Consider the following 27,971-nt stretch of genomic DNA (forward strand, 5'->3'; position numbering starts at 1 on the left):
CCACAGCGGCCGCACTCACTGTTGAGGCCCGGCTCGGTGTGCGTCCCCTCAGCCGGCGGGTTGTTGTTGTTGTTGTGCTGCTGCGGCGATTCCTGAGGGCTGGACATGGCGGCGGCGAGGCGAGGAGCGGCGACTGAAGAGCCGCTGGGGTTGGGACAACAACAACAAACCTGGACTCCGCTCCGGGCCCGGCCCCCCCGCCTCTCCTCACAGCGCGCAGGCGCCGGGGGCCGAGCCGCTCCCGCCCTCAGGCGGCTGCGCATGCGCCGCCCGCCCCGCCGCGCGTGCCGCGCACCATGGGGCTCCCCGTGCCTGCGCACGTCCCGCCGCCGCCGACGCGCGTGCGCGGGGCTGTGAGGGGAGGGGGCGGGAGGCGCCTCAGGAGCCGCACGTCGAACCGCGGGATGATCGGGATTGGAAGAGACTTTGAAAATCGTCGAGTTCCAGCCTCCTGCCCTGGGCAGGGACACCTCCCACCAGCCCAGGTTGCTCCAAACCCCCTCCAACCTGCTCTTGAACCCCTCCAGGGATGAGGCAGCCACAGCTTCTGTGGACAACTTAGGCCAGGGTCTCACCGCCCCCACGGTAAAGAATTTCTTCAAAATACCTACTCTATATCTCACCTTTTTCAGTTTAAAGCAATTCCCCCTTGTTCTATGGCTCCCCTCCCTTACCAAGAGTCCCTCCCCAGCTTTCCTGGAGCTCCTTGAGGGACTGGAAGGGGCTCCAAGATCTCTCCAAAGCCTTCTCTTCTCCAGGCTGAACCCCCACAACTCTCTCAGCCCCGCCTCCTAGCAGAGGGGCTCCAGCCCTCCCAGCATCTCCATGGCCTCCTCTGGCCCCGCTCCAGCAGCTCCATGTCCTTCTGATGTTGGTGGCCCCAGAGCTGGAGGCAGCACTGAGGGGTTGGTCTCCCCAGAGCGGAGCAGAGGGGCAGAATCCCCCCCTCACCCTGCTGGCCATGCTGCCAGGGATGCAGCCCAGGGTGTGAGGGGTTTTCTGGGCTGCCACCATATGTTGCCAGGCTGTATTGAGCTTCTCATCCTCCAACACCCCCAAATCCTCCTCAGGGCTGCTCTCAATCCATTCTATACCCAACATGGATTTGTGCTTGGGATTGCCCTGACCCAGGTGCAGGACCTTGCGGTTGGCCTGGTTGAACTTCATGAGGTTGGCATGGGCCCACCTCTCAAGTCTGTCTAGGTCCCTATGGATGGCACCTGGAGGGCACCCAGTTCCCCCAACATGGCTCTTTGTGTCTCATCAGACATTACCTATTCTGTTCTGCTTCCAGAGAGGATGGGATCAGCCTTTGCAGCTCTGTGCTGTCAACCTGTATCACCGTACCCATCCGGCCTGCGGCACAGAGGTGTTTCCTTGTGAGGGATTGCAGCAAATCCTCCCTGAGCGCAACGGGCATGAGGTAACCTGTCAGACCTGCACGGCACAATGGTACAAGGCTCCCAACACTTCTTTCCCCTCTCATCAGTCTTGCTTTGGCCCTAGGTAATTTTAAGCCAACTAATAGGTCTGTGAAATGTAGTTAAGACACTCTGAAAGAACTAATGGCTTTTAAGATTACAAGTAATACCCATCTGAAATGATAGTGTTTAGCAGACAAATCAACCTTGTACATGGCAGGTTTTTTTAATTACTGGCAGACAATTAAGATGGAGAAGATGGCATCTGTGTAACAAAATAGGACTTAACTGGGACGCAAAAGTATAGCTATAAAAAGTGAAATTATTAGTGTGCGCCACAGTTTCCTTTCAATATGAAAATGAAGACACAACCTCAGGCCATTTATGCGTGTACTGCTGTACTGAGAATGGGAGCAACACTGAATTTCCATGGGAGAGACTTTCAAATACAGATACAGACACAAACATCGACCTTACCCTGCTGAGGTTTCTTCAGTCATAACATGAGTAGTTTCTGTACCAATTATCTATTCTAAGTCACTTTCATGAAATGATCATATATAGAAAATAGGGTTCTTCTAAATTATTAATTTCAAGATAAGAGTCGGTTTTATCTTGAAAATCAAGTGAATCTATTCCTGAAGGCAGAGCGGCTTTTCATAGATACTTGGTATGGCAGTTAGCAGAGCGTTTACGAGGCTTCTTCTGTTTCGAATCTCATTTTTCACTCATTCACTAACAAAAAGAACCAGTAACTTTCTCACAGATGATTATTTAATTCGCCTTCACAGCTTGAGAAATCACCTTTAGTAACTTCATTCCATTTGACATCGCTTACACTTCAAGGTTTATTTTGAGGCCTGGTCTTTCTAGTAGAACTTTGTAACTCAAGTCCCATCTCACACACATACATATAAGCATTTTGCTTCCCAACAGCGGTAAAGGAGCCTTTTATATCCTAAACCTCTCCCCCATCAGCAGCCACAAGAATATAAATTGGGGTTTTTATATTTCCACAGTAGGATTTCAGTAATTAATACCATCAGAGACTTGAAGGCACACAGATACATTTCCATAAGTCATCTCCCTATTACACATACAAAGAAATAACTCTTTTTTTTTTCCTCCTTGTGTCAGAACTATTTCAAGCTAGAGACAAAGCCTGTATGTACAACTGGCACCATCATCCCATACTAGAATACCTGTTTCAAACGTTTTTCATCCTCTTCATCTGCACTATGTTGACAAGTGTCCAAGTACTGAAGTGTGGACATTTGAAATCCACCTTTCATAACACTCACCTTTCTTACCAAATTGACTACCTAGCCTGTGAGACTATCCAGTGTCTAATCTTGTAGAAAATCTGGGTGTCTCTGGGATAGCACTGAAACAGAATTAGTGTAGTAAAAAGAATGCGGTATTTTAAATAATTTAATAAAAAAAGCTGTTTACAGGTAGGAGGGCCGCAGATACATTCTAGATTGGGATCTGAACAATGAGCTACTTAAGATTTTGAATAGAAAACCTGCCCAGGTAGCCCTATCCTACTTTGCAACCCTAATGATCACAGGCTAGCATCATGAGTATTTGTCATCTCCATCATTCAGGAAGCATTTGCCATAACACTTGTGGCATGAATATTTATCAGTAAAGTGGGACTATTAAAATTTCTGAGTCAGAAATAAATTGATCAAGATTATAGAGTGAGTCAATGCAGAGCCAGAAATAGCATTCACAAGTCCTGACTTACAGCCCTGTGCTCTAACCACTACACAGGTTCCTTAAGGCAGTTGAATGATGTAATTAATGTTAGTAATTTGAATCCTTGGATGGAAAAGGCTATGACAATAACAAGGTTGGAGGGACAGAAAACCGCATGTTAATAGAAGAGAAACAAAGGCCATAAGCTTCTGGGAAAAGCCTTTTGTACTGAAGTGCAATAAAAAGGTTTTTCTTCTATAAAATTATAGAAAGCCTTTAAGGTGATTGAAATCAAAGTAACGAGCTTGGTTTATCTCAAAGAGCTGAGCCAAATCCCAGTCTCATTCTCATGGTTCCAAGCTGTTCTCAAAGTTTGAAGCAGTTTAAGTAAAGAATGAGTCTTAAACATGCTGCACTTACTTTTCTTTTCTTCATCTAGTACATCTATACCCCAAATCTGATAAAAAATGCCAACCTGGTACCACCCCAGCATCTGGCAAACACAAAAGCCGTCTTTTCCCAACACACCTCGGTCTGTTTCTTTATGCTGGAGGCAGTGATGATGTGTATTGGAAACACTTGTGTTTTATATTTAGCAACAACTGATCAAACATACAGTCCTTGTAGATAAGTGGCCGTTCCAAAGATGAGTTTGAGGGATAATTGCAACATCTCAGCTCGATCCCTTGCGTTTTTGAAGCACCCACCTTCTCGTTGGTGACATTTTGCCTCCTAGTGGTGAGCACCGACACAGGAAAAAAAAACACGTCAGAAAAAACGGAGTGCTGTTTTCTTGTAAGAGACAAATAGATGATTTTTTTTGCAAAAAGTTGAGATTATTAAAATGCAAGGGTAAGTTGTGTAGAGAGATGGAATTTATGCCGTTTCTCAGCTGTGTCACAGTAGGAAGAAACGCTTACAGGTTTTATTCCAGCCACTGCTATCACTTTCTTCCACTGCTCATTTTTACAAGCCCAAACTTTTCTTTACCAGGCTAAATAAGATGTTTGCTCTTGGCAAACATATAAAAATCACTCAAGACACCGATAGCCATTACACAGCAACCCACCTCCAGCACACCTCTCCCCACTGGGATTCTGTATAGCAATCCTTCCATTTATAACAGCTGATTGCATGGGAAAGGACAAAAGGAAGTATCTTTTTGATTACAGTCAGAAGCGTATGTTCTCTACAGCCCGAGATGACGGGCTGAAGACCAGTGCACAGGAAATCACTTCCTAGCTACGTTGTGCCTAAGAACAACCAATTCCAGAGCTACCATTAAAAAAGTAAAAATACTAGTATTCAGCCCCTCTCCAAGAGGGGGGAAAAAGTACAGCTTTTTGCTTATCAGCACTAACTCAGCTTTTGTCAGTTAGGCTGAGAATAAAAGAGTATATATTTAAATAATAAATGCTGGAGTAGTTACAGCCCTGCCTCAACAGTGAGGGCAGTCAGGGTGTTGCTGCATATTCAACATGTTTTCAAGGCAGCAGATGCTGCTCAGCAGGAAAACGGTGAAGGGATTTCAGCCACAGAACTCCCCTACACCTCAGCACTGTACCAGTCCAATAACCAACTTACACTGAGCGTTAATTGTCAGCAACAGTGTCACTGTGGTTCAGAGTGTGGTTGTAGTTTTGCAGTGGTTGGGATTTAGGTCGCATTGCTGGCTTCAAGACAAGACACGAGGGAACAGAACGCCTTTTCTGTATTTAGTCTGGTATTCAAGGGCTGAGAATTGAGGATTTGCACTGGTTTCACTGGGTGCTGGAAAAGATGGCTAGAAGGGAGCAGCTGCTTTTTGGTAACCGTGCGTGTTGGTGGAGGGCAGAATGACCCCAGCACCCCCCTGCCTGGCAGGCTGGCCAGGACTGGGCCCAGAAATGGCAACACAGAATGAGGTTCTGTTCAACAAGCAGTAGGGAAGAGATCAGGAATTGCAAAAAAAAGTAGCCGTAGATAAAGAAAAATAGAGGGACAGGAAAGAGGATAAAAAGCACCCTGACAAAATGGATTCTATGCATACTTTTATTAATAAAATATAAGATTTACAGCATATGTCAATGGACAGTGTGCTTAGAGAATTATCTAGTTGGATAGTTATGACACCAAAGTCAGTAGCTGGTTTTGGTGAGGATAAATCAAACCTCAGGTGACATGCTAGGGATCACCGCTACTGAGAAAACCAAAAACCACCTTTTCCCAAACTAGCTTTAAAACCCCCTGGTTCCATCCCAACATGCCCAGCTGAGGTCCGAGAGGCAGTTTCGCTTGAATGTAGTATTGCTAGAAGGCTGCGCTTTGTTCTACGTGACATCTACCTGTCCAGTTCTGTGTCCTCTTCACATCCTCACCTCCTCTTGTGCCTGTGCTAAGCAACTTCTCGGGGATTCAGTGCATCACTCGGGACATTCAGCTACACACAAGAGCAGCAGTCTTGACACCATGACCCTCGGTCTTCCCCAAAGAGCAGTCATTAAACCTACGCCGTTCTTCGCAAAATGGAGATGAATTGTACCAGCTCTGATGCAAACGAAGCATCTAATTACCTCTTTGCCCTTGCGATAAGAATAAACCTTGGCCCTGATCCTGTAAACACCTATACACATGATTAACATTACTCAACACATTGTTTCCTTAACTATCAGCAAGTATAGTCACTTGAGTAAAATTAGTCACATGCCATGTAAGGAGGAGTAGGGCCTACTAGTTTATTCACCCATTGGAGAACAGTTGCTGTCCCTGGGGCAGTTAAATTTTTTTTTACAAGGCTAACAGGTGAAAAAAAAAAAAAGTAAAATCCTTACAAAGGCTCATGGTCAGGCATGCATGTTACAAGACAAATACTGTATTTAAGAGAACCAGATCTAATAAATATTAGAATTTTTTTTACATTTTCAAACCACTGCACAAGGACTTAAAGAAATTAAAGTATGATTGCAATAGTAGTCTTGTTAACAACCTCTAACCCAGCCATAACTTTACAGCAGAAACAGTATCTTAGTTGATCAAATAATAGAGGCATTATAATAACTACCTATAACTAAGCCACAGAAGTAATTTAAATATAGGTAACCAAAAAGTGAAAATTCTCCCAGTCAAGATAAGTTCACTACGACTTTAAACTTAATTCTGAACATTTCCGTAAAGGAAGAGTAAACCTAAAAGCACAATTAGCAAAAATATCCGGAGGTAAAAACTCATGAGCCTTATAAAGCATCAATATCTAGTTCATCTTTGGATAAGCCTTATTTGCTGAAGAGTTTAAATCTCTCAAATATCTATGAACACTTATTTCATGCAGCTTCTGTACTCCACGTATTTTCTGATCGTTGCACCATTTAACATTTCTGGAAGTGCAATAACTTTGCAAAGCCAAAAGCCAGAAGAAACACTTGCATGGTAAAACTACATTTCCACTCAGTTACTGATAGCAATAAGATACAGAAAATAGAGCATCTCAGAATGCAGTGTAGTAATTAGCTATGTAATCACTTGGTATTTTGTACTACATAACATCATACCGCCAGACAAGAATTCAGACAACTTTTTAAAAAGCCACAGGGGACTTCGTACTCTAAACAAGGCATTAAAGGTTTTGTATCCTAGAACAAGGCATTAAAGAAACCAGGACAAAACTAAACATTAAGACGTTAGTCCCATAAAATGGATTTTCAAACCTGAAAATTCTATTCCTGTTCCAATTTAAGCAATAGTTTTTAAAAAAAGAGCCTTCAGGGATAGCGGAACAGTAACCGATGTGGTCAGATTATGGCAAAAATCTGAGAGCAGTTAATGGTTTTGACGTGGAAGTGGTCAGCGCGTACTACTGGTACTGTCATCATTCATGAACGAATGCAGATACTTGTGAAATCCCTCCCTCTCTTCATTCCCATGAAAAATAATTAATACTGGTTAAAATCATTACAAAAAACATCATTTTATTTTCATGCATCTAAGGTAAAACACAGAGTATTTGTATAAAGAGGTAGATTAAAAAAAAGAAAACAGATTCTCCATTCTTTGTCACTTTTATTCAGTAGTTTGTTTGTTGTTTTTTTTTTTCCTTATTTTCTCTTTTTTGGTGCCAGACATGGCAAGGAGTGATTACAGTCAACTGTTTATTAAAACATTTGTTGCAACACAGACCCCCTTTACCACTGACCCCAAACGGACCCATTTCATGTGCTTTATTTTGTTTTGTTTTTTTCTATACACCACCACCAAGGCTAGGTGGAGGGGGGTGAAAGGGAAAGGGGGAGTCCAGGAGGCCAGAAGGAGGAGGAATGCTACAAGCCACAGCAAGAATGAGCTGTATTTAATAAAAAAAGGGGGCCACGAATGATACAGTAATGAGGTTACACAATTAAATCCCATAGCATGATTGAAGGCTTTCCCTGTGTTTGACGTCATCACAATGGAAGGCATAAAAAGTGGAGTAAACCGATGTTGATACAGTCCAATCTAGTCCATTAGGCAAGATGGTGCAAGTAGTCATTTAAATTAAAAAGTGCCCTATCCTCACCTAAATGGCTAGCAGACATGGAGAAGAACGCAGTGACGGATCAACAGAGCTTTCTCCATGTAGCTATAAAAGTGTGTTGTCATATGGCACATTTTTAAACACTGGAAAGGGGTGCCATAATGGACCTCTCATTCTCTTTCGTTTACAGGTACAAATGCTAGATTCAACTATTTCAACTATGCAGGAAGTGGACTCTTCAGTTAGGAATGCCAACCCTAATTCATTTTGTCTTGAAATATATACAAGTTGTTTGTAGTAGCTACAGCAATGATGTTTTCCTTGGGATGCCAGGCCGTGTGTAGAATCTTCTTGTTGAAGTCTAGGCTGTCGACACTGATTTCATCCTTCTTTCGCTTACCGCTGGCGCAAACTTTACGTGGCTTCAAAACGGTTCGGGGTTTGTTGTTCTCCCGGGACGCCTCTAAGGTGATGTCTCGCTTCGTGTTTCTGTCAAACATTCTGAAGAAGTTGTTGTAAGATCCCGTCATGACAATGCTGCAGGGGTGGGGAAGGAAGAAAGTAACACATCTGTTGGAAATAACCTCTCTTTTTATGAAACCTGAAGGTCCCAACTAAGATCATGCCTCAGTTTATAAGCAGAAAGCAGGCATCCTTGCCCATGCCTTCTACAATCTGAAGTGAAACTAACGCATTCAAATGTTTGATTTTTTTTTTTTGATAAGGTGTCTTTTTCCTTAACTGGACCTTTTAAGGTACACACTCTGTTATCTAAGCAATTCCAGTATAATTCAAATCTGTTGTGCATACATGGAGAAGTGAGCTAATGAAAGCCAAATACATCAGATCTTTTTGCCATGTAATTTCAGTTACAAGAACTTAGGTACTAACTAACATACCCACTTTGTGATAATACCTTATAGGACATCCTTATTTTATATCACCTTTTCAGTAAGACAAATATATTTAGAAGTTTCCCTGTCCTTCTTTTGCCTCAAAAAAGAATCATTACAGATACTGAGTTTTAAAAGGTCAAATATATTTACAAGTTTCTCTGTCCTTCTTTTGCTTCAGAATCATTACAGATACTGAGTTTTAAAAGGAAAAAAAGCTATGGCTGACAATACTGATAGGGATACAATGAGCTGATTCATATCTAGCAAATAAGCAGTTAATGACATGATTAACAGAAAAGCAACAGTTGTCTTAAATGGTATTACTGGCTAGTCAACCATGCCTGAGCAAGGCAAATTGACAACTCATTGTAAGAAAGAAAATTCCTAGAAGGTTTTTCCCTTTGTTGTGCCTTTTGACAAGGCAACTTAAAGAGAACACACACACAGAGGCTCCCCCCCAGCCCTGGTGTAGGTTCTTACAGGTAGAGCATCAGTCAGAGAACAGGGTTTGAGTACATGGGCCTTATTCCCATACCAATCATTCCAAAGTCGGATCGTGACATGATATGGGGAGGGGGAACAAACCCAAAGAGATAAATGCCAGGCAAAATAAATGTAGTGGATTAGGGTATTGGTGGTATTTCACCAGTTAAAGTTTGCAGAAAACCATCTCTGATCTCACTGCTTCACCCATCTCTCCAGTTTAAGCAGCTGGAACATTTGATTCCTATTTCATTCTGGCAAAGTGACAAAACTCAATTTCGAGTCAAATTCTGTAACTCTGTAGCACACTAAGGCAATTCTCTATAATCCTATGCTACAGCTTCAAGGGTTAGGAACTACTATACATATGTCAAAGTCTACTGAGGTACTAAAATATTATCCAAGCCAGCCCACGAATAAAACCAGACAGATATTTAAGGTCATGCTTCAACTTGCCCATTTTAAGAATAACTTGGAAAGCTCTTAAGTGCATATAGAGAAGAATTTAACTTGCCTGTCTGATCCATTCCAACAGCATTCAAATTTGTCAAAAATGCAATCATTCTCATACAGTGAACAAAGTTTACTTCTGAGGTATTCATGCACCTGGAAAAAAATTAAACTGAATGAATACTGAACTCGCATATCGGTAAAATAACCTTCAGAGATTCTGTTCCACAAGTAATTAAGTGTCTGACAGTGCTTAGACCCTACCCACAGGAGCATACACAGCTCCCTCCTCTGACTGCATGGATAAAGAACAAAATGAATAGATGCAAGAATTAACATTTTCTGCTCTACAGAGATTTCAAATGAATGCAAATAGCAGCAAGTCTCTGTGGATGGGGAAAGAGACATCTCCCCAAAGTAGTCAGTTTTTCAGAATGCTTGCTCTCCCGGAGCAGTTCTCATACCCTCACTACTCTTTAGACATCTGAAAGGTTTTATCAGACTTTGCTTCTTGCTAAAAATCATGCTTTTGTGGCTGATCTTCCTCCTGTGTATGATGCTGAGGATCCTTTCACAACTTTTTTTATGAAGGAAACGCCATAGTAATTTTCAGTGCCAGCTAAAACCTTTTTCTGCAAAGGAAGCGTTTTACCTCCTATTTTCTCCAGGAAAGAGCAGGAGAATATAAAGCCAACTGAAGACTCTAAGAGAGATGTGCTACCTCATGGCTGAAGATTCCCTTTCCACATTTCCTTTGTGTAAGAGGGAGGCTTTTTTATACCCAAACACTGTTTTGGGTTCTGCCATCAGCCTGCAAATAGCAATATCCTTTGGCACTTGTGTGGAACCCACAAATCTCATTGATGATTTACTTTGGACATAGAGATCTACAGACAAAAATTTACTTGAACTGCCACATCAAGACTATTAGTAAGACGCAGCATCCTTCAAGGTTTTAATTTCTAGCCAACATCATCTTCACTGAATACCTGGTATGTTTCCACAGGTCTATTTTCCATATTTAAATCCCAGATCTTCACTGACAGGTAATCTCTAGTCATCATATATCGACCACTATGGCTAAATTTGACATCAGATATGGAAGAGATGATTTCAGAGAAAAATGATCTGTTGCTAGGGTCTTCTGGTTCTTCAAACACTGTATGAAAATAAGAAAGGCATTTCAAGAGGTTAAGTTTATGTCTCTTCCAATACAAGAGGCACCCAAATTAGTTTAACATTTTCTCAATCACCTTGCCACCCTGGGCAAGTCTGCCTGCACTATATACAGTAACTTTATTTAAGAAAGCCTTATAACACAATTGCCATACTCTGAAATATTTTATTTTCATATCCTTCCAATACAAGAGGCACCCAAATTAGTTTAACATTTTCTCAATCACCTTGCCACCCTGGGCGAGTCTGCCTGCACTATATACAGTAACTTTCAATAAGAAAGCCTTATAGCACAATTGCCATACTCTGAAATATTTTATTTTCATATCAAATCAAGGTCAGTTTCTAAATAAGTGAACTACTCACTAATATTCAGAGCCTTCACTCACACATGTAAGGTATCAAGCATCAATTACAGACCAAACTCCACAAGTGTTTCACCTCCTGACAGCTGCAGAAAGCCATTCCTGGTCCTGTTGTCTACGCAGACTCCCCAGCTTAAGCTGCTAATAATTTTATTCACCACTTCTTGTGGCAAAATATGAATCTAATCTTAAGATTGATTCAGACTTCGGGTTTTAGATCTATTGAACGTACTACAGAAATCCAATACAAATATATACACACACACTTCAGGGTTTAATAGCTTCTTACTGAGCACTTGGTTTCAAATGCAGGACAGAACTTACATTTTGAGTGTCTGTCACAGAGCGCTCTAATACAAGAGACACCCAAATTAGTTTAACATTTTCTCAATCACCTTGCCACCCTGGGCGAGTCTGCCTGCACTATATACAGTAACTTTCAATAAGAAAGCCTTATAGCACAATTGCCATACTCTGAAATATTTTATTTTCATATCAAATCAAGGTCAGTTTCTAAATAAGTGAACTACTCACTAATATTCAGAGCCTTCACTCACACATGTAAGGTATCAAGCATCAATTACAGACCAAACTCCACAAGTGTTTCACCTCCTGACAGCTGCAGAAAGCCATTCCTGGTCCTGTTGTCTACGCAGACTCCCCAGCTTAAGCTGCTAATAATTTTAGTTACCACTTTTATTCTGGCAAAATATGAATCTAATCTTAAGATTGATTCACCACTTCTTGTGGCAAAATATGAATCTAATCTTAAGATTGATTCAGACTTCGGGTTTTAGATCTATTGAACGTACTACAGAAATCCAATACAAATATATACACACACACTTCAGGGTTTAATAGCTTCTTACTGAGCACTTGGTTTCACCGAACAGCAAGATACTCCACGAGGAGACAATAAATGCAGGACAGGACTTACATTTTGAGTGTCTGTCACAGAGCGCGATTCAGACTTCGGGTTTTAGATCTATTGAACGTACTACAGAAATCCAATACAAATATATACACACACACTTCAGGGTTTAATAGCTTCTTACTGAGCACTTGGTTTCACCGAACAGCAAGATACTCCACGAGGAGACAATAAATGCAGGACAGGACTTACATTTTGAGTGTCTGTCACAGAGCGCCGACGCTCTCATATCACAGAGACGAATCGTTCCTTTACTGCTGCTGTATACAAATGTGTTACAGCTGTTTGGGTGGAACTCTGCAGCCGTTATCACCTCTGTGAGCTCCTCCATGTTGGCAGGCTTAATATCTACAATATCTACAGGATTGGGTTAAGGAGTTTTCTCCAGTTTTCATTACGCATTTTTCAGCTTTCAATGTATTCAGCAATGCTTCTTCCGTTGACCTAAACATCTCTGAAATAGCCAAACAGAATTAAAACAAGCCAATAAAAGCAAAACAGTGCTTGAAATTTGGAAGCAGGGCAAGACTTCCATGCCAAAGGCTGTGGGACCCAATCAAAAATGGGATAAAAGTTGATTTTAAGCTCCAAAATTTGTCTAGAAATCAAGACAGTAATACTGCATTCTGTATTCAGTTTGAAGTGAATTCTTACAACAGCACAAACCTGCCTAATTTTTTGCTCCACTTCAGTGGTAATTAATTCTATACTACATATGTGTCACCCAGGTGTTCTCACACAGAACTTTATTTTGCTTAATCACACGACTACATTATAAAGAAGGCCTGTGTGGTTTCTGCTCAGGATCCTGCTGATTTGTCCACAAATCTCTGCTCCCAGCAATGGGACTGAATAACTATTTCTGTGATCCTACTGCCTGCAACATCATAGGTGCAGATGCAAAGAGGGGCTGATGGTTAGGTTAGAAAGGAAAAAAGAATTAAATATTATTAAGATCAAGATGGTACTTCTGACTTGCTTCTTACTGCAAGCCAAGAACATTTTCAGCATGTAGTTTCCTGGAATGCTGCCTTCCACAATTGCTCATCTCACTTCAAACCCTAAGCTTTTTTGTCCTTTAGAAGAGTTTTGTTTTTTTTTTTTTACCATACAACTTCTTATATTGCTCATACTGATCTACTTCTCCAGAAGCAAAAGCCCTTACAACTACCAAGGAGAGATAACCAGGAGATGGAGACACACGCTACACAAACAGCTTTTCATGAAAGGAAATAAAATCCAACACCTTTTTATAACCAAACTGTTCCCATCATACAAAACAATGCAAAAAAAAAAGATACTAAAACTTCTGTCTGTAATTTCTAGGTGCCACAGGTTAATCCGCAAGTCATCGGCAGATAAGTACTTTTCATAATCGCTATTAATGGAGATGGTATTGATGTGATACGTGTGAGCATTGGCAAATATTCTTCGCGGACTAGCTTCAACCATGAGGTCCATGGGCCTGAATACTGGCACCTGCAAAATATAAAGTGATGGAAGTTTGATATATATACCACAAACACACTGGCAGTTGTCATCATCACAGCCCTTCAACACACCAAACGTAATTTCTAGGTGCCACAGGTTAATCCGCAAGTCATCTGCAGATAAGTACGTTTCATAATCGCTATTAATGGAGATGGAATTGATGTGATACGTGTGAGCATTGGCAAATATTCTTCGCGGACTAGCTTCAACCATGAGGTCCATGGGCCTGAATACTGGCACCTGCAAAATATAAAGTGATGGAAGTTTGATATATATACCACAAACACACTGGCAGTTGTCATCATCACAGCCCTTCAACACACCAAACTGATTAAAATACACTTAATCCCGAGGTGTGATCATGAAGTATCTGCCAACTGGCATCACAGAAAATGTAAAGTTCATAATCTGACAGGGCAGCTACTGAGCCACAGGCTAATCTGTGTTCCAGGTGGGGAGGGAGAGGAGAAATCACTTGAATTTGGCTAATTGACAGAGACTGAACTACTCACCCGTAGTGTTGTAACTGTAGTAGGATCCCTATACCGTCCATCTTCTTCCTTTAAATTATAACCCTCTGGTCTTTTGTCCCTTTCACTGATTTTCCATAACTTTATTGTTTTATCTGAAACAAACCAGCCACAGTTTAAAAATCAAAGCTCTAGTGAAGATACCAGTCTTCACAGTTGATGCACTTTTAATGTGAAGCCTTCCAACAAGACAAGACCACCTACGTGCACCAAGAAAGACAAAAATACTGCTTGGAGAAAACAAGACAAGATAAAAAGCATTAAAAATACCTCCTCCACAGTTTGTTCTTTTTATAAAAAGTTATAGCAAGTTCCAGTTAGACTCAGGATTGTTATGAATGACTAATATAAGCTCTCACACCATTAATATACGCATACGAAGGTACTGAATGACAGTTTAGCTAAGACCCTGTGCTATAAAGCAACCAAATCCAAAACAACTAATAGAGCACCCCATATTGTGGGGTTCTGTACCCAGGGAAGCCACAACAGCAGCAGAGTTACTTGCTTCCAGCCTTTTGAAAGTGGAGAGGATTAGACAAAATCCTAAGAGCAAACCCATGCACCAATCAGTCACCGTGCAAAATTAAGTCGTTACTTACCATTTGTAGACAATAAAAACTGAGCAGCATTTTTCTGGGGTAACCACCTAATTTTGTTGATCTTCTCTTCGATTTCTAAACTTTTCAAGTAGTCAAACTCTGGTTCATGGCTTTGAAAGGTACTGTAAACATTGTATTCTCCCCTACTGTGAGACTGGGTTTTGTTCTAGAAAGAGAATTAAATGATTAAGATACATATGCAATGTACAAGATGCTTTTCAAGGCTGCGGGCAGAAGCCAGAACTAGGTATTTATGCAGCAAGAGATCTAGGGAGACTGCTAATTAGCATAAGAACAGGTTAAGACCTCTACACTCTATTGTTGCCTATGCCAGATTTGCCATGGTGTATCCTTTGGTGCACGACTTGCCTTATGTTAAGGAGCCTGGACGAAATGAAGATCATCCCTTTTGCAACAACTTGATTAGAATTTCTATTATTTTGGCTAAGAAAGTATCAGAGAAGAAACAGTTATCACAGCAGCTTTTGATTCCTGAAGTCTCCAGAAACTCTCCTCAGTCACGTGAATAATACCTTCAGCAAGTCCTCAGGTTAATTCTGAGCAGCTGAACTTAAAAACTAACATTTTGCCTAAACATTCTAGGCATGATAAGTTTTCTTTAAAAAAAAATAAAAGAACCCAACTCAAAAGGCTTCATCATTCTCTCATCTTTAATTTTTCCATCTTTGTTTTTTAAGGAGAACATTCCTCAAGAGAAACACACAGCCACATACAGCAAATCTACTCTGTGGGTAAATGTGGCTGCCAGGCACACTATGGGAATCCCACGTCACCTCTACATTTATACAAGCAGCTCCACTATTCTGCTTTATAATCTCCACATTCTGAGACCTTCTAAACTGCTTAAGCAGCTTTTTCTTCTTGTTCTGGAGATGAGGGGGGAAAAAAAGCTTAACACCTCTGCTGAATACATCTTTGACATGAAAAGTCACGCCTGCAGTGAGCCTGTTCAGGATGGAACTATTTGGAAAAGTGAAAATCCTCCAAACTTGCATAATTCTTCTTTCTAAAAGCTGTGTTTTAGGCAGGGGCTTCCTAGCACTAATACTGCACTGCATGCACTGAACCTTAAATTCCCTGCAATGGGTAAGGAGACAGAAAACTGGAACCCTGTCTGAAATAGTGCTCACTAGGTGTACTTGTAATTAATTCAAGCTTAATTTTGCGATATATTCCTGTTCCACCCATTTCAAGAGGTTGCACCATCAGATGCCTTTCCTGTGATACGTTCTTGAGCAGGGACTTTGCTCCTTCCTTTTCGTGTGTCTCACGTCCATCCGTTCACCTCATCCCTTAATACCTCACTAAAACATGCTTCTTTGATACGATCCTTGCTAGCCCACATTTGTCACATTCCTTGCATCATTTTCTCTTGCTTCATACCCTTACATTAATGGCTAGCAGGAATTCTTACATTTTACAATAAGCTGGGAGGGAGGGAAAAGCGGAAAAAAATGCTTAGAAATAAAATCTGGCACTAGAGTATTGTACCACACCTATCAATTATACCAGCTTTCCCACCCTAGAGAACGGAAGGAACTTTGTTTTAAGTTTCAGTTAAGTCTTAACAAGTTAAACAGGGTCACTCTGGACAACAGGCGACTGCTAAAGTAAATCTATTGTGCTTTAGGAAATGCTGGTGGTGGTGGTGGTTCAAGGAACTTTCCTTCAATTCCATACCTACCCTAATGTTTGAGTCTTAAATATACTTGTGTATTCTAGTAAAACTCTACAGGACTAGAATAATATATAAAAGCAGTAACATATGAAATCCATCCTTGGGATAAAAGCAAAATTTAAACCAGACCATCTCACAGCACTCAAAAAAAAATAAATAGTATCAGAACAAGAAGAGGTGTTGGCCCAAGTACCTTATGTTAAATTCCAATTTAGGTAATTACAGGCTGCCCACGCAAATTCCTCCTCCAGTTTCAATTAGCTACAGTATTCATTTCCTGCCTAGAACTTGTGCAATGGCACTTGCTTCTCGGGGCTGCCACGTTCCAGCCCAGAGGTGGCAGCCTTTGGCAGGGGGTGATGCTACAGGAGCTTGTATAACTCCATACAGAGCACTCACGTTTTAGTGGTTTTCTTCCTGTATGTATGGTCTGTAAAGCACCCTGGAATGCACTGGGATAGGTGGTGGTACATAGAATCATAGAATTGTAATACTTAATTGTCTTTTTGATGCTCTTACAGTAACTCCATACAGAGCACTCATGTTTTAGTGTTTTTCTTCCTGTATGTAAAGCACCCTGGAATGCAGTGGGATAGAAGGTGGTACATAAACCCAATTAAAATACTTAATTGTCTTTTTGATGCTCTTACATATAAAACTCGCTCTAGACAGTAGTGCATATGCCCTAACTATTAATGCATTAGGGAATCAAGCCCCTGTTGTTCATTTCCTGAACACCAAGGAGTCAAATTATGCCAAAACCAATTCCTTGCAACTTAATCCAATAACGCAGGTGATTCTCACTGTAGCCAGACTCACAGATCGTTAAGGATGAGCCATGGGTTATGCATGAAAAACCTAAGTAGCCATTTAAAGATGAGAACAGGCAATTAGCTATTTAAGCTTTGAGCTACACTGAAGTAAAGGATCCTTGAAGGATGCAAGCTAAACTCAGACTTTAGAAAAAATACACACAAAAAACCTCAAAGAAAACCACCACAAGAGTTAGTGCTGAAACTGCAGGAAGATGACAGTGAGGATACTCCACATGCAGTGTTCATCTCAGGCTCTGGCCAGAGAAATTTGGGCAAAGACCAGTCAGTTGGGAATATCCCACTAGATGGCACCAACTGACCAACAGTCATTTATTCCTAAAGAGACCAGTGCACAGGAATTGCCCACCCACCAGCAGACAACAACTTGGGCTGGGGAACCGTGGAATTCTTAAAGTTTAGGATTTTTAGAATTGCAATTGAATGAAACTCTAAGGAGAGCAGCAGCAGCATGGCTTTTCCAGGCAGTGAGATGACAGAATTGCTTTTTTTGTCCTCCTCCCTGAAATTAATTCTAACCGAGTCAACTTCTACCCATGGCCTAAGTTTAAAATCAAGCTCTCCATCTCAGCTCTCCCACCTCCAACGTGGGAATAAAAAGCCCTTTCCTGCCATTGGAAGATTTGGCTCTAGAATTCTGAAAAGACCAAAAGAACAAGTATAAAATGAAAAAATACCTTTGCTACTATAATTCTATGATTTTAGCTTATTGATACCAGGATGGAAAAGGCCATCTTAGGTCACAGTTACATACTCACTTAAGGGAAACTTTTATTACCTAAACTACAGTGATCTCTAAAATAATCACAGCCAAGCAGAGTCATAGAACAACCAACTTGATCTTCCCTGAGGTCTTTTTGTGTCCTACCTCCTGCCCTTTTTTTTTATTTTATTTAAACACTCTTTAGACCACAGCTCTAAGAGTGTTAAAAGAAAAACTTATTTCAAACAGCGTCGCAAAGTTCTCAATCATTTATTCACTCTTAAATTTCATTATTTTAATAACTTATTACAAAGGCATGCACTTCATGTGAAGTTTTTTATGAAAGCATGCTCCTTTTCTTTAAAAAGGAGAATGAATAGGAAGAGAGAACGTGAAACACACTTAGTTAGCACTCACCTCCTGCTCCTGTTGAAAGATGACAACTCTCCCTCCTTTGTCTCCTGTCGCTAACAACTCTCCAGAATGGTTAAATTCTACTGTAGAAATTATATCCGCTGCAGAGGAACAAAAATAAACCCCACGAGTTAATAATTCTTCTAAATATTAAGTGGCTAATAAAGCTATGATTTTAAGTAAAAAAGAAAATGCATATTTCAATTCTGTTTAAGTATACTTGTATTATAAAATACAAGCAGTGATTTCTTCAAAAAAGATACAGAAGTGTTTTTTCTAAGGGTATACAACTGAAAACCAGTTACTAGTTCACCGTGCCAGTTACAAGTTCAGTGCTGTGTGCTAAATTGTTTCTAAAGGTCTTATATTGTCACTTCTTGGAACTGTTTCTCTGTTGTGACTGCTGCTCTAGTATAGTAGAGAGATGGATTTTCAGTACATACTGTAACAGCAGAGACCATGTATATACATATTCCTACCTTTATTTCTCCATTCTGATAGAAGAGTTAGAGAGAGTCATTCCCCATAAGATTTTTTTTTTAATTGCAGACTCTGTACACATTTGAGAACTTAAGGGCAAAACGTATTAGAGTGGAGATGTTCAGACATCAGTGTCTAAGGAATGCAAAGATGCAGAATAAAAACAGCTACAGAAAATTAGAAAATAAATCCAAGAGACTGTTTCTAAATATACCTCAGTATCTCTCCTGGATGAGGAAGGTTTACATTACCACAAGCCTTTTTATATGGAGCACTAACATTTAATTGTGACCATACATTGACAAAACACCCAGTCATGCCCAGTATCAAGTCGATCTGTTTACACAGCAAAAAGAGAAATGACAAATACAACTTAACCTCAAGCACACCCACTCACTTTTTCAAATACACACATGCCCCTCATACTTTCAATTAGTAGAATCAGAAGCCAAACAATTCTTTGAATGCCGACTTCAAATTGAAATACAACTATATAAATCTCATTTTCTGCAGAAGAAAGTACCTAAGGCTTTTTTTATATATGCAAGTTTTCAGGCTATTCACTTTCACCTCAGTCTAACATAGACAAACAACATACCCTCTTTTTCTGTTGGAGAGTTTCTTCTTTCTATTAATTAATTAGAGTTAAAAAATGTCTGGTACCTGCCCTACAGACTGAAAGCAGCCACTAAACAAAAGCCACTCAGTCTGGATTTCCACAGACACTATTGTGCAGCCTATCACGGAAGCTATCTTATCATCAACAGCAAAAGGGCTATTTCATTTTGAAGAAGTGAAACATGCAGGATTTTCCTCGTATTCATTTTAATACCAAAATGAAACTTACATCATCCTGGGGTTGTCCCAGACCCATGGGCGGTGGCCCCCGAGGACATTGACGAGCTGTTCTCCAGTAACTGCATTACACAGCAGCTACGAGATGCAGCCTATCTGCCTGAGAACTGCACAGACAGCCCAGACAAACAGGCCAAGCCCCGCTGCAAAATCCTCATCCAGAGGCAAAAGATGCAGAGTCAGACTCTTGGCAAGAACAAGAATGTACAGCCCGGTTGTGTTTTCTCATAGATGGCACAAACTGCCACATGACAAAGGAGAAACACAAGATTATCCATCTCCATCGACCTTCCCTGCCATCATTATCTGGCACTGCTGAAACACAAACAGGCTGAAATGTCTCAAGAACACTGTGTTAAGGACATAAATATGATGTAAGCTTCTATATAGATAAACCAGGATCCACACCACACAGAGAAAAACCCTGATTTCAGTGTACATATTTTTTTTTCTTTCCTGGAAGGTAATGTTTACTTTAGCTATTAATTAGGATATTTGTGAATAAGATGAAGTGATTTGTCTCACATCTATAAGACTTAACACTGCATATCATTCAGATGAAAATAGAGCATTTAACGTGTACCCTTCACAGGTGAACGGGGCATAAAAGTAACATCCAATTAATCAAATCCAGTATGTAAAGTGAAGTGCAAACCAAGCAATCTGATTTTGACTACTCCATACAATGCAAATCACGTTGTTATTCCATACAATGCAAACCACGTTGCTGTAATCCTCTAAAAAGTGGAAGAGCTTAAGGAAGTCATCAATTAATTGAAGAAAAACAAGGTAACTCACCTCTCAATAGGAAGAAGGATACAGAGTAACTACTATTTTGAAAAATCTTGAGATTTAGCACACAAGTTAAGCCAGTCTTAAACCAGAGAAGACAATACAGCAAGTTCTCAGCAGATCTAAATGTGTGCATGTATGTGGAAGGAGAACAGCAATGCACAATTTGCCTCAAAAATCTTATACATCTAAGAATAGATGGATAAATTCATCATGGGATTTGGTGAACGTTACTTAAAAGTTTTACAAGGTCAAAACCTTAAGCTTGAAGCCTTATGACTAAAACAGGCAGCACCACAGGAAAACCAAAAATTAAGGGATAAACCCTCCATCACTTAAAAGTTTTACAAGGTCAAAAGCCTTAAGCTTGAAGCCTTATGAGTAGAACAGGCAGTAACACAGAAAAACCAAAAATTAAGGGATAAACCCTCCATTTTCTTAGGTCTGTTGATGTAACCTATATTGTATTTAATAATTAAAGTTCCACATAGAGCAGAAAGCTAACCACTCCTCTGTAACAGTCCCAGACATCTATTTGAACTTGCAAGATCATCCCAGCTCGACATCAGTGATCCCCAAACTGACACGAGTCCTGCTTTGTTTCTAGGCTCAACCACCCAAAGGAACTCCTGGTACCAACATCCCACACCTCCAAAAGTCCTGCAGCTCCGTCCGTGGTGAGAAGGAACTCCAAACTCTGACCCATGCCATACAGAACATCTATTTTCTTAGGTCTGTTGATGTAACCTATATTGTATTTAATAATTAAAGTTCCACATAGAGCAGAAAGCCAACCACTCCTCTGTAACAGTCCCGGACATCTATTTGAACTTGCAAGATCATCCCAGCTCGACATCAGTGATCCCCAAACTGACACGAGTCCTGCTTTGTTTCTAGGCTCAACCACCCAAAGGAACTCCTGGTACCAACATCCCACACCTCCAAAAGTCCTGCAGCTCCGTCCGTGGTGAGAAGGAACTCCAAACTCTGACCCATGCCATACAGAACATCTGTTCAGGTACTTGGATCAATTTTAAATTGCAAACCAAATACATTCCTTAGCAGCAATCGCAAAAGAAAATTATAAATTAGTTTTTAAAACTCAAGATACAACTACAGAATCTGACGTGCGTTTTAACTGTAATCTTGGACTGTTCCCTTTCCAAGGACAAAACAAATGTACTAAATAAGTAGGCAAAAAAAATTATTTCTGCTTAACTAGTCCCAAAACAGGGCTGAGATGCATATTTTATACAAAAATCAGTACTGGAGAGCAAAGCAACCAATCACACATTTTAAAATCCATTAACTCACCGTTAAGATCATTGTATTCCCATACCTTGGTCAAAGAAAGAGAGAGACATCAAGGCACTGGTGGTGAACTGGGCGGATTTAATAGTGTTTGAGAATTGACAGGGGAAGCATTTCATCTTCCGCAGTGCACTGATTCGCTTGTGTATTTTCATCTGTGTTAACACCCTCGTTGCCAAATAAAACCCAGTATTATCCTTTTCTTTTCAAAGGGTAACTCTGCTTCCCGTGGTAGTTACACGTAGGGTTATTTTAGTCCTTCAGCGCTGCAACGAGCAAAAGAGCATCTCCAGAAGGCACTGCCTCCTCCCTGCCTCCTCCCTTTTCTGTGTGCTATTTTTGCTGGAGTCTCTAGGTGGGAGTCTTGCAATCACAGCGGGCTGCTCTCACTGCCCAGAACCTTGGAAATGATGCTTTCTATACGTAAAGGGCACTAGGGAGGGATTCCCGAGGGAGAAGCAGATCTATAGGTGCTCTATTGTCACCAACAGCTTTTGGAAATACAATGCGATCTATCGTTTACCACTGAACTCATTTCAATGCCTTCCTCTTCAAGCACCACTATCAGAGATAAATAACCACCAAAACCTTATCTGCTAACCATACCCCTCCCAGCGTGCAGTTAAACAGCATTATCTGATAACACACTGCTGCAGTTACCCCGGCCTCCAGCGACCAGGTTTCTCTCTCTCTCTCTCTCTTCCCCCTCAAGCATCTTGAGATGTCTTTGACACCAAGATGAAACGTGACATTTCAAGTGCTGAGATTTTAAAGCACTACAGGGCAACATCAAACACACACAATGAAGACATCATTCTGACAACAGCAAAAAATAGGACAGAAACGTGCCTCTCCATTCCTGTAGTGCACCTGTAATACCTGTGCTGAGTTCTTCCTTTTGCATAGCTTGGGACAGCTCAGGGGTTGCCAGGGTGTTTAAAAGTATTTGTTTAAAAGTACTTTCCACAAATATATCCACTTGTCCTTTAATTCCACTTAAAATACCCCTTCATAAACAGTTATTGTTAACACAGTAGAAACACACCCGAGACTCCTGAATACTTCCAAATAATGTTTTTCAGTGATGTAAAAGCAAAGGGGAGATACAAAAACCCAAACCCACGCCCAGAAAATCACCTTCACAACCTGAAGTCCATTGACTGTCATCACACATGGACGTCACCAAGGGAAAATGTTTTGCAGGAGGTTGAGCAAAACGCTACGAATCAAACACAGACCTACTGTATAGTTGTGTCTCTGCCTCAAAGGGACAAACCACACCACAGCCAAACCAAGCTAGTGATAGTAAAAATGCCACCAAACTCTCAGGAAAGGTTTGTAGTCCCTGCTCTATCAGCACAGGCCACTGGGGCAGAGTCTGCTGTCCCAGGAGTCCCCAGACCCTCTGGACAATTCTCCCACATACAGCAGCTACCATCCAGTTTCTTGCATCTGCTGTCAATGGTGCTTTTTCTTCTGCACATGAGCTTTATTTTTCACAACCTGCTCTAAGCTTTTTATGTATTGTTTCAACGATCCATCTTCACTTTATGTTCTCCAATAGAAATCAAAACCACCACAAGGTCTGGACACTTATCTTCATTAGATTCAAGTAAGACAGGCTTTTCCCAGGGTAGACATGGAGACAGGAACCTGAAAAACCAAAGGAATCAAAACAAGGGGTCCAGCTTCAACAGAAAATGGGACGGGGAGGGAGGGGGAGAACACATTTATCTCCAAGCTTTCATGATGCTTCAAGTAACATGTTTGCAGTTCACCATGTGAAAAGGAGACACACCACAAGCTCCCAAGCAATTTTTAACCAAGGGCCACTGGTTCAGCAGCACAGCCACTCAACGCAAATCTAACTTGTTCCCTAGTGGGCTTCTGAAGATAACAATCCCAATTTCTGAATTTTTAGGCAATATTTATTACACCAACTTTTGCTATTTTGAGTAGTTCACCTGTCATGTCAGGGAGGATTCAGATGATTTGAAAAACTGAGGCCCTGGGCCAGTGCACTTAGGAGAGATGAGCAGTGCAAACAAAAATAAGCAGATTATCCATCTATCCTTGAACAGCGTAAAGGAATCTGAGGTCTCAAATGCCTTTTCCCCCAGTGTTTGGAATAAGAAAACTTCAGTGACCTATAGTAAAAAACATTTTCCCCTTAGGGGCCTTCCACGCTTTTCAGTGAATCCTGAACAAGAACCACACATGCATTATCACACGGAGTTTTCTGAACTATTTGAGAAAGGCTTGTGCTGAAGTTTTACCACTGTCAACAAGTCTCTGGAATAAGCTTTATCAATCCAAACAAGCAAAAAAAAAAAAAAAGCTGTAATCCAATGACTTAGTTCCAGAAGGCCCATTATGAACCTGAAAAGCAATTCTGTATTAAATTTGTTTCCAATAATAGAATAAAAGGTATTTTATTAGTACAGAAGAGGCTATCTATTTTAATGTACCATGAACTTTATATAAACTCTGCTTATAAAACATGCTTGGTAGGCAAAACATGTCACCTACTCTACAGCAGCAAGTCAATCATGGCCGTGAACAAAGAGAGTCTTTATTTCACCAGACCTAAAAGGTTTCTGTGCAAGTTTTTGGAATCACGTTGATCTGCTGCCTAAGCAGGGAGCAAGTAAATCAGTCTGTTTACACAAGTGGAGCAACCTCCTGATGTTTCCAAGGACTGAACAAAGAATTGTAGTATTTAAAAAGCATTTTGGTCCTTCTTCATTGTTTATACACCTTCCCAGTGGCTCAAAATATCATTTCTGGAATTTTCCAAAGGAGGAATTCAAAAAAATCTTGTCCATAACATAGAGCAACTAACTTACAGGTTGTAATTCTGTCCTAAGGAGTAAAAAGACAATTCAGTGACCAAATGTGGAGCCCACTTCCTCACATTGCTAGCCTTAAGTACAGAGGAAGCTATTTTCATCAAACTAAACATCAATTGATCATACCAATGATACTAGAAAGTGTCTGTAACAGGAAACATCAAGAAACCAATGTCTAGGATTACTACTAAAATCCAAAGCAGCTCAAAAAGCCTCAAACTGAGGAAACAGCACAGGAATGGATCAACATAGAGGCATAAAGACTGAAATATTTGAATTCAATACACAATTACTGCGCATACCTGAGCCATTCTTCCTTGATTATCTCTAAAGTCAACATGCTCAAAACTGAGCAAGAACATCTGTCCAGAACTTGCAGTGTCTGGAAATCACTTGTGAATTGTTTGGCCCTTTCTAATCCAGGGCAAAGCAAAACCTTCCTGCCTCAGAGCACCAAACAGATGCAACTTCCAAAAACTCAAGCTCATGTCCCAGCTAGTGACAGAAAACTGTGACTTTTTATTGGACTTCCTTGTTTCTAGTAATGATTTTGGAATTATATGTACTTCATTGTTGGAGATTAAAAAATAACCAAAAACACCAGGGAGAAAACAAAAGCTCCTCCAAGGCTTTGAGTATTTTAACGCCCTCTGAATGCCTGAGTCACCCCACATCACCCCATCGTTTGCATGATTTTGATCTACCACACTTATCAAAAGACCTAATATATTGTGTATGAAGTTTCTGGAGCTAGATAGTAAAGGGTTCACCTCCAAGTGAACAGGAAGGCTGTTTAAATAAGATTAAGGAAGAGTGACTCTAAATGTGTGTTTGCAGAGAAGAGAGCTCCCACCACAGGATACGACTAAATGCACCAGAGAAATAAGGGAGCAAAATGGCAAGCACCCTTTAGTACTGATGGTAGAAAAGAAAACGCCCTCTGCATTCCAGCCTCATCCCTAATTTATGTATGTAGGGAGGGGGAAGGGAACACAAGGATTGTATACTTTAAAGTTACCATGACGGGTTTTACTATTGACTTCATTTCCCTTCTCTTCATTCACTTTCAAGAGCGATTCTCTGCATTCATTCCGTCTCTCCCAAGTGACCAGGCAACACAACCAAAGGCAGCTGGGCTGAGGCATTCCTACTGTTCAATTTACTTCTCAAGAGTCATTCCAGAAGGCCTTTAAATAGATCTCTTCTGTACTAGAAGAGAGGGCATTAAAAATATATGAATTCCTCAGAAATATGGGGACAGGGTGAAATACATGCAACACAGAAAGGGGTTATCCTTGTGGCAAAAATTCTCCTTGTTCTCCCTGAAGCACCAGCCCTGAGATATGGCTGCACACAAAGAGCACACACAGCTCCCCTTCGCGGGGAGGGCAGTGGAATTTGTGTCACAGTCACACTGCTGCTGGCCCTACCCGTGGTAGAACACAAACACGCAGAGCCCAAGATGCAGCTCAAGCAGCAGAGAAGGAATTACGCTGGTTTTGTTGGCTTCTGCAAACGTGGGAAGTCTACACACAGGAGGAAAGATTTCCAGAGCCTTTTCCAGCATCCACGTTCATTCCAAGCGCTCCAGGCCCTGCCATGCTGAAAATAGAAAACGTCATCATCGTGACCTCGTCATTTTCCCCATTGATTTGGAAAGCATTCCTTCCTCTCTGGTACACATGGATTTAAGAGTTGAGACTCTCCCAGTCCTATTTACATATATCTATGTGTAATGTACACACACAAGATACCAGTCTCCAAATAGCAAATACATTTAGTACTTCACACCTAAAAATCACAGTATAAACTACTCACCCCAAGTAAAATATCGAAATATAAACCTTCTCAAGCAGTCTTAAAACCCCATACTTTCCCCCTCTATTTCTTGGACTTTCCTATATTCTCATTTCTTTTCTTTTATTCATTCCTTCTTCTCCCCTTCTGTCTTCAGCTTTGCTGATCTTTAAGGACAAATACCACATTCTAGAACAGGCAAATCCTAGTTCAACTTCGGATTTGAAAGCCTGAGTGACTTACTCATTATTATTATTACACGTCTTATTTTTAACTTCCTATTCAGTTCCCTAAAATAAAGCTTGGATCTCTCCTGATAAAGCTTTTTCCTGTAGCTTCCTAAGTCACATTAACACAACCAATGCCCACCTTGCAGCTCTGATGCAGTTCCCTGTGGGCTCTACTCTTCAGCAGCAAAGCCTGGCTCACACACTGTCCTTAGCTACGCCACATCCTTCTGAGATTCCTCTTCATGCTGTCACATCAACATTTTTGTGACAGCAAGAACTCTGTTATCACCAGCCTTCAGCAGCAGGAGCTTGAATTCAGTCACTTTTTTTAATGGAAGCAGGAACAATACTCGCTAAGGGAAGGAATCAGTACTGTAAGACAATTATTTCATAGGATATACGCGTATTAGGATGGCTTAGAATTTACAGGCACATTTATAACGTGTTCTTAGATAGTCTGGAGATAATGCAACTTAAGTACTAAGCTCAAAACAATGTTATTCTGTGGTCTTGTAGATTTATGGAAGCAACCATTTTCGTTAAGCCTCAGGACTTCTTAGAAAACACAAGAGTTACTGGGCAGCAAAGTTCCATTCCCTCCCACTGAAATAATGCAGTGATACCAGCCTTAATCTTGTCGCCACTGGTTTTATGTAAGGTTAGTAATTCTCCTAAATAGCTTTACTAGGCTCAGTGCTCAGAGAAGAATATACTCCAAATCCCTCCACCCTGCGCCACAGAAGCTGCTGCTTGTCTGCAAAGCAGTACTGAGAAGATGGCATTAGAACTGAACTGGAATAGAGATGACTCTCAAGACCCTTTACAAGTTGGAATAATAACAAATATGCAGTATTTTACCAAGGTAACAGTAAAGCAGGGAACAGAATCACCATCTGCCAAAAGACAGCGTCGCTCATCTGAAACAGCCACTCCTCAGACATTCAGAAATCTTTATGTGATCTTAAGTTAACTGTCATATCAAAGCAACTTCCTCATTTAAGCACAATTCACAGAAAGCACACTCTGTGTTCAATATTACAATTTAAATTGTGTAGGGAGCAACATACTAAACATTTTCATTCCTGTGTTTGGTAAACAATTGCTGGGCCTCACTGGCAACCACTGCTCTGGGCCAAGGTTAGCACGAGCCTCACCTTCTCCACTCAGGTCAAGTTTCCACCATCGTATTTATCACCAGTTTCCCCTGTGGTCCAGTTTCAGACCAACGCAAGAGGCTAACGAAGCAGTGTGCTAAAACAGCAGCACCTTTTAGAAGTAGCAGAAATTCAGCAGACATTACCACCATCTCAAACTCCTGTGAGTGATCCTGACCAAAATTCAGATACATTTAGCGGTTTGGCGTTGCTAATCTAACCGGGTTTGGCAGGGCTGATCTGAAAGCATTATATGAGCAGATCTGCTGGAGGGGAGCAGGGTAAGGAACACCCTCAGGAACAATCACATCTCCAGACAGCA

General features: G+C 40.9%; 2 protein-coding genes and 1 long non-coding RNA gene across 3 annotated transcripts in view; 1 reads left to right on the forward strand and 2 right to left on the reverse strand.

Annotated features, from left to right (window-relative positions):
* Positions 1 to 218, reverse strand: part of BNIP3L (BCL2/adenovirus E1B 19kDa interacting protein 3-like) — a 14,906-nt gene extending 14,688 nt beyond the window's left edge. The window contains exon 1 of the mRNA XM_014943143.1: positions 20 to 218. Coding sequence (XP_014798629.1) covers positions 20 to 107 — 88 coding nt within the window. The 5' untranslated portion in view covers positions 108 to 218. The remainder of the gene's footprint in view (positions 1 to 19) is intronic.
* Positions 219 to 371: 153 nt separating this feature from the next.
* LOC106888722 lies at positions 372 to 21,033 on the forward strand. Its single transcript, XR_001412166.1, has 3 exons — positions 372 to 585; positions 1,295 to 1,423; positions 20,916 to 21,033. It is a non-coding gene; the product is annotated as an uncharacterized LOC106888722 (long non-coding RNA).
* The window catches only part of PPP2R2A (protein phosphatase 2 regulatory subunit B, alpha), a 40,933-nt gene continuing 20,011 nt past the window's right edge, over positions 7,050 to 27,971 (reverse strand). The window contains 8 exon segments of the mRNA XM_014943149.1: positions 7,050 to 8,145; positions 9,502 to 9,593; positions 10,427 to 10,596; positions 12,102 to 12,266; positions 13,211 to 13,388; positions 13,913 to 14,025; positions 14,533 to 14,698; positions 18,185 to 18,282. Coding sequence (XP_014798635.1) covers positions 7,866 to 8,145; positions 9,502 to 9,593; positions 10,427 to 10,596; positions 12,102 to 12,266; positions 13,211 to 13,388; positions 13,913 to 14,025; positions 14,533 to 14,698; positions 18,185 to 18,282 — 1,262 coding nt within the window. The 3' untranslated portion in view covers positions 7,050 to 7,865.

Source organism: Calidris pugnax, unplaced genomic scaffold, assembly GCF_001431845.1.
Source record: "Calidris pugnax isolate Ruff unplaced genomic scaffold, ASM143184v1 scaffold88, whole genome shotgun sequence".
Taxonomy (NCBI): Eukaryota; Metazoa; Chordata; class Aves; order Charadriiformes; family Scolopacidae; genus Calidris; species Calidris pugnax.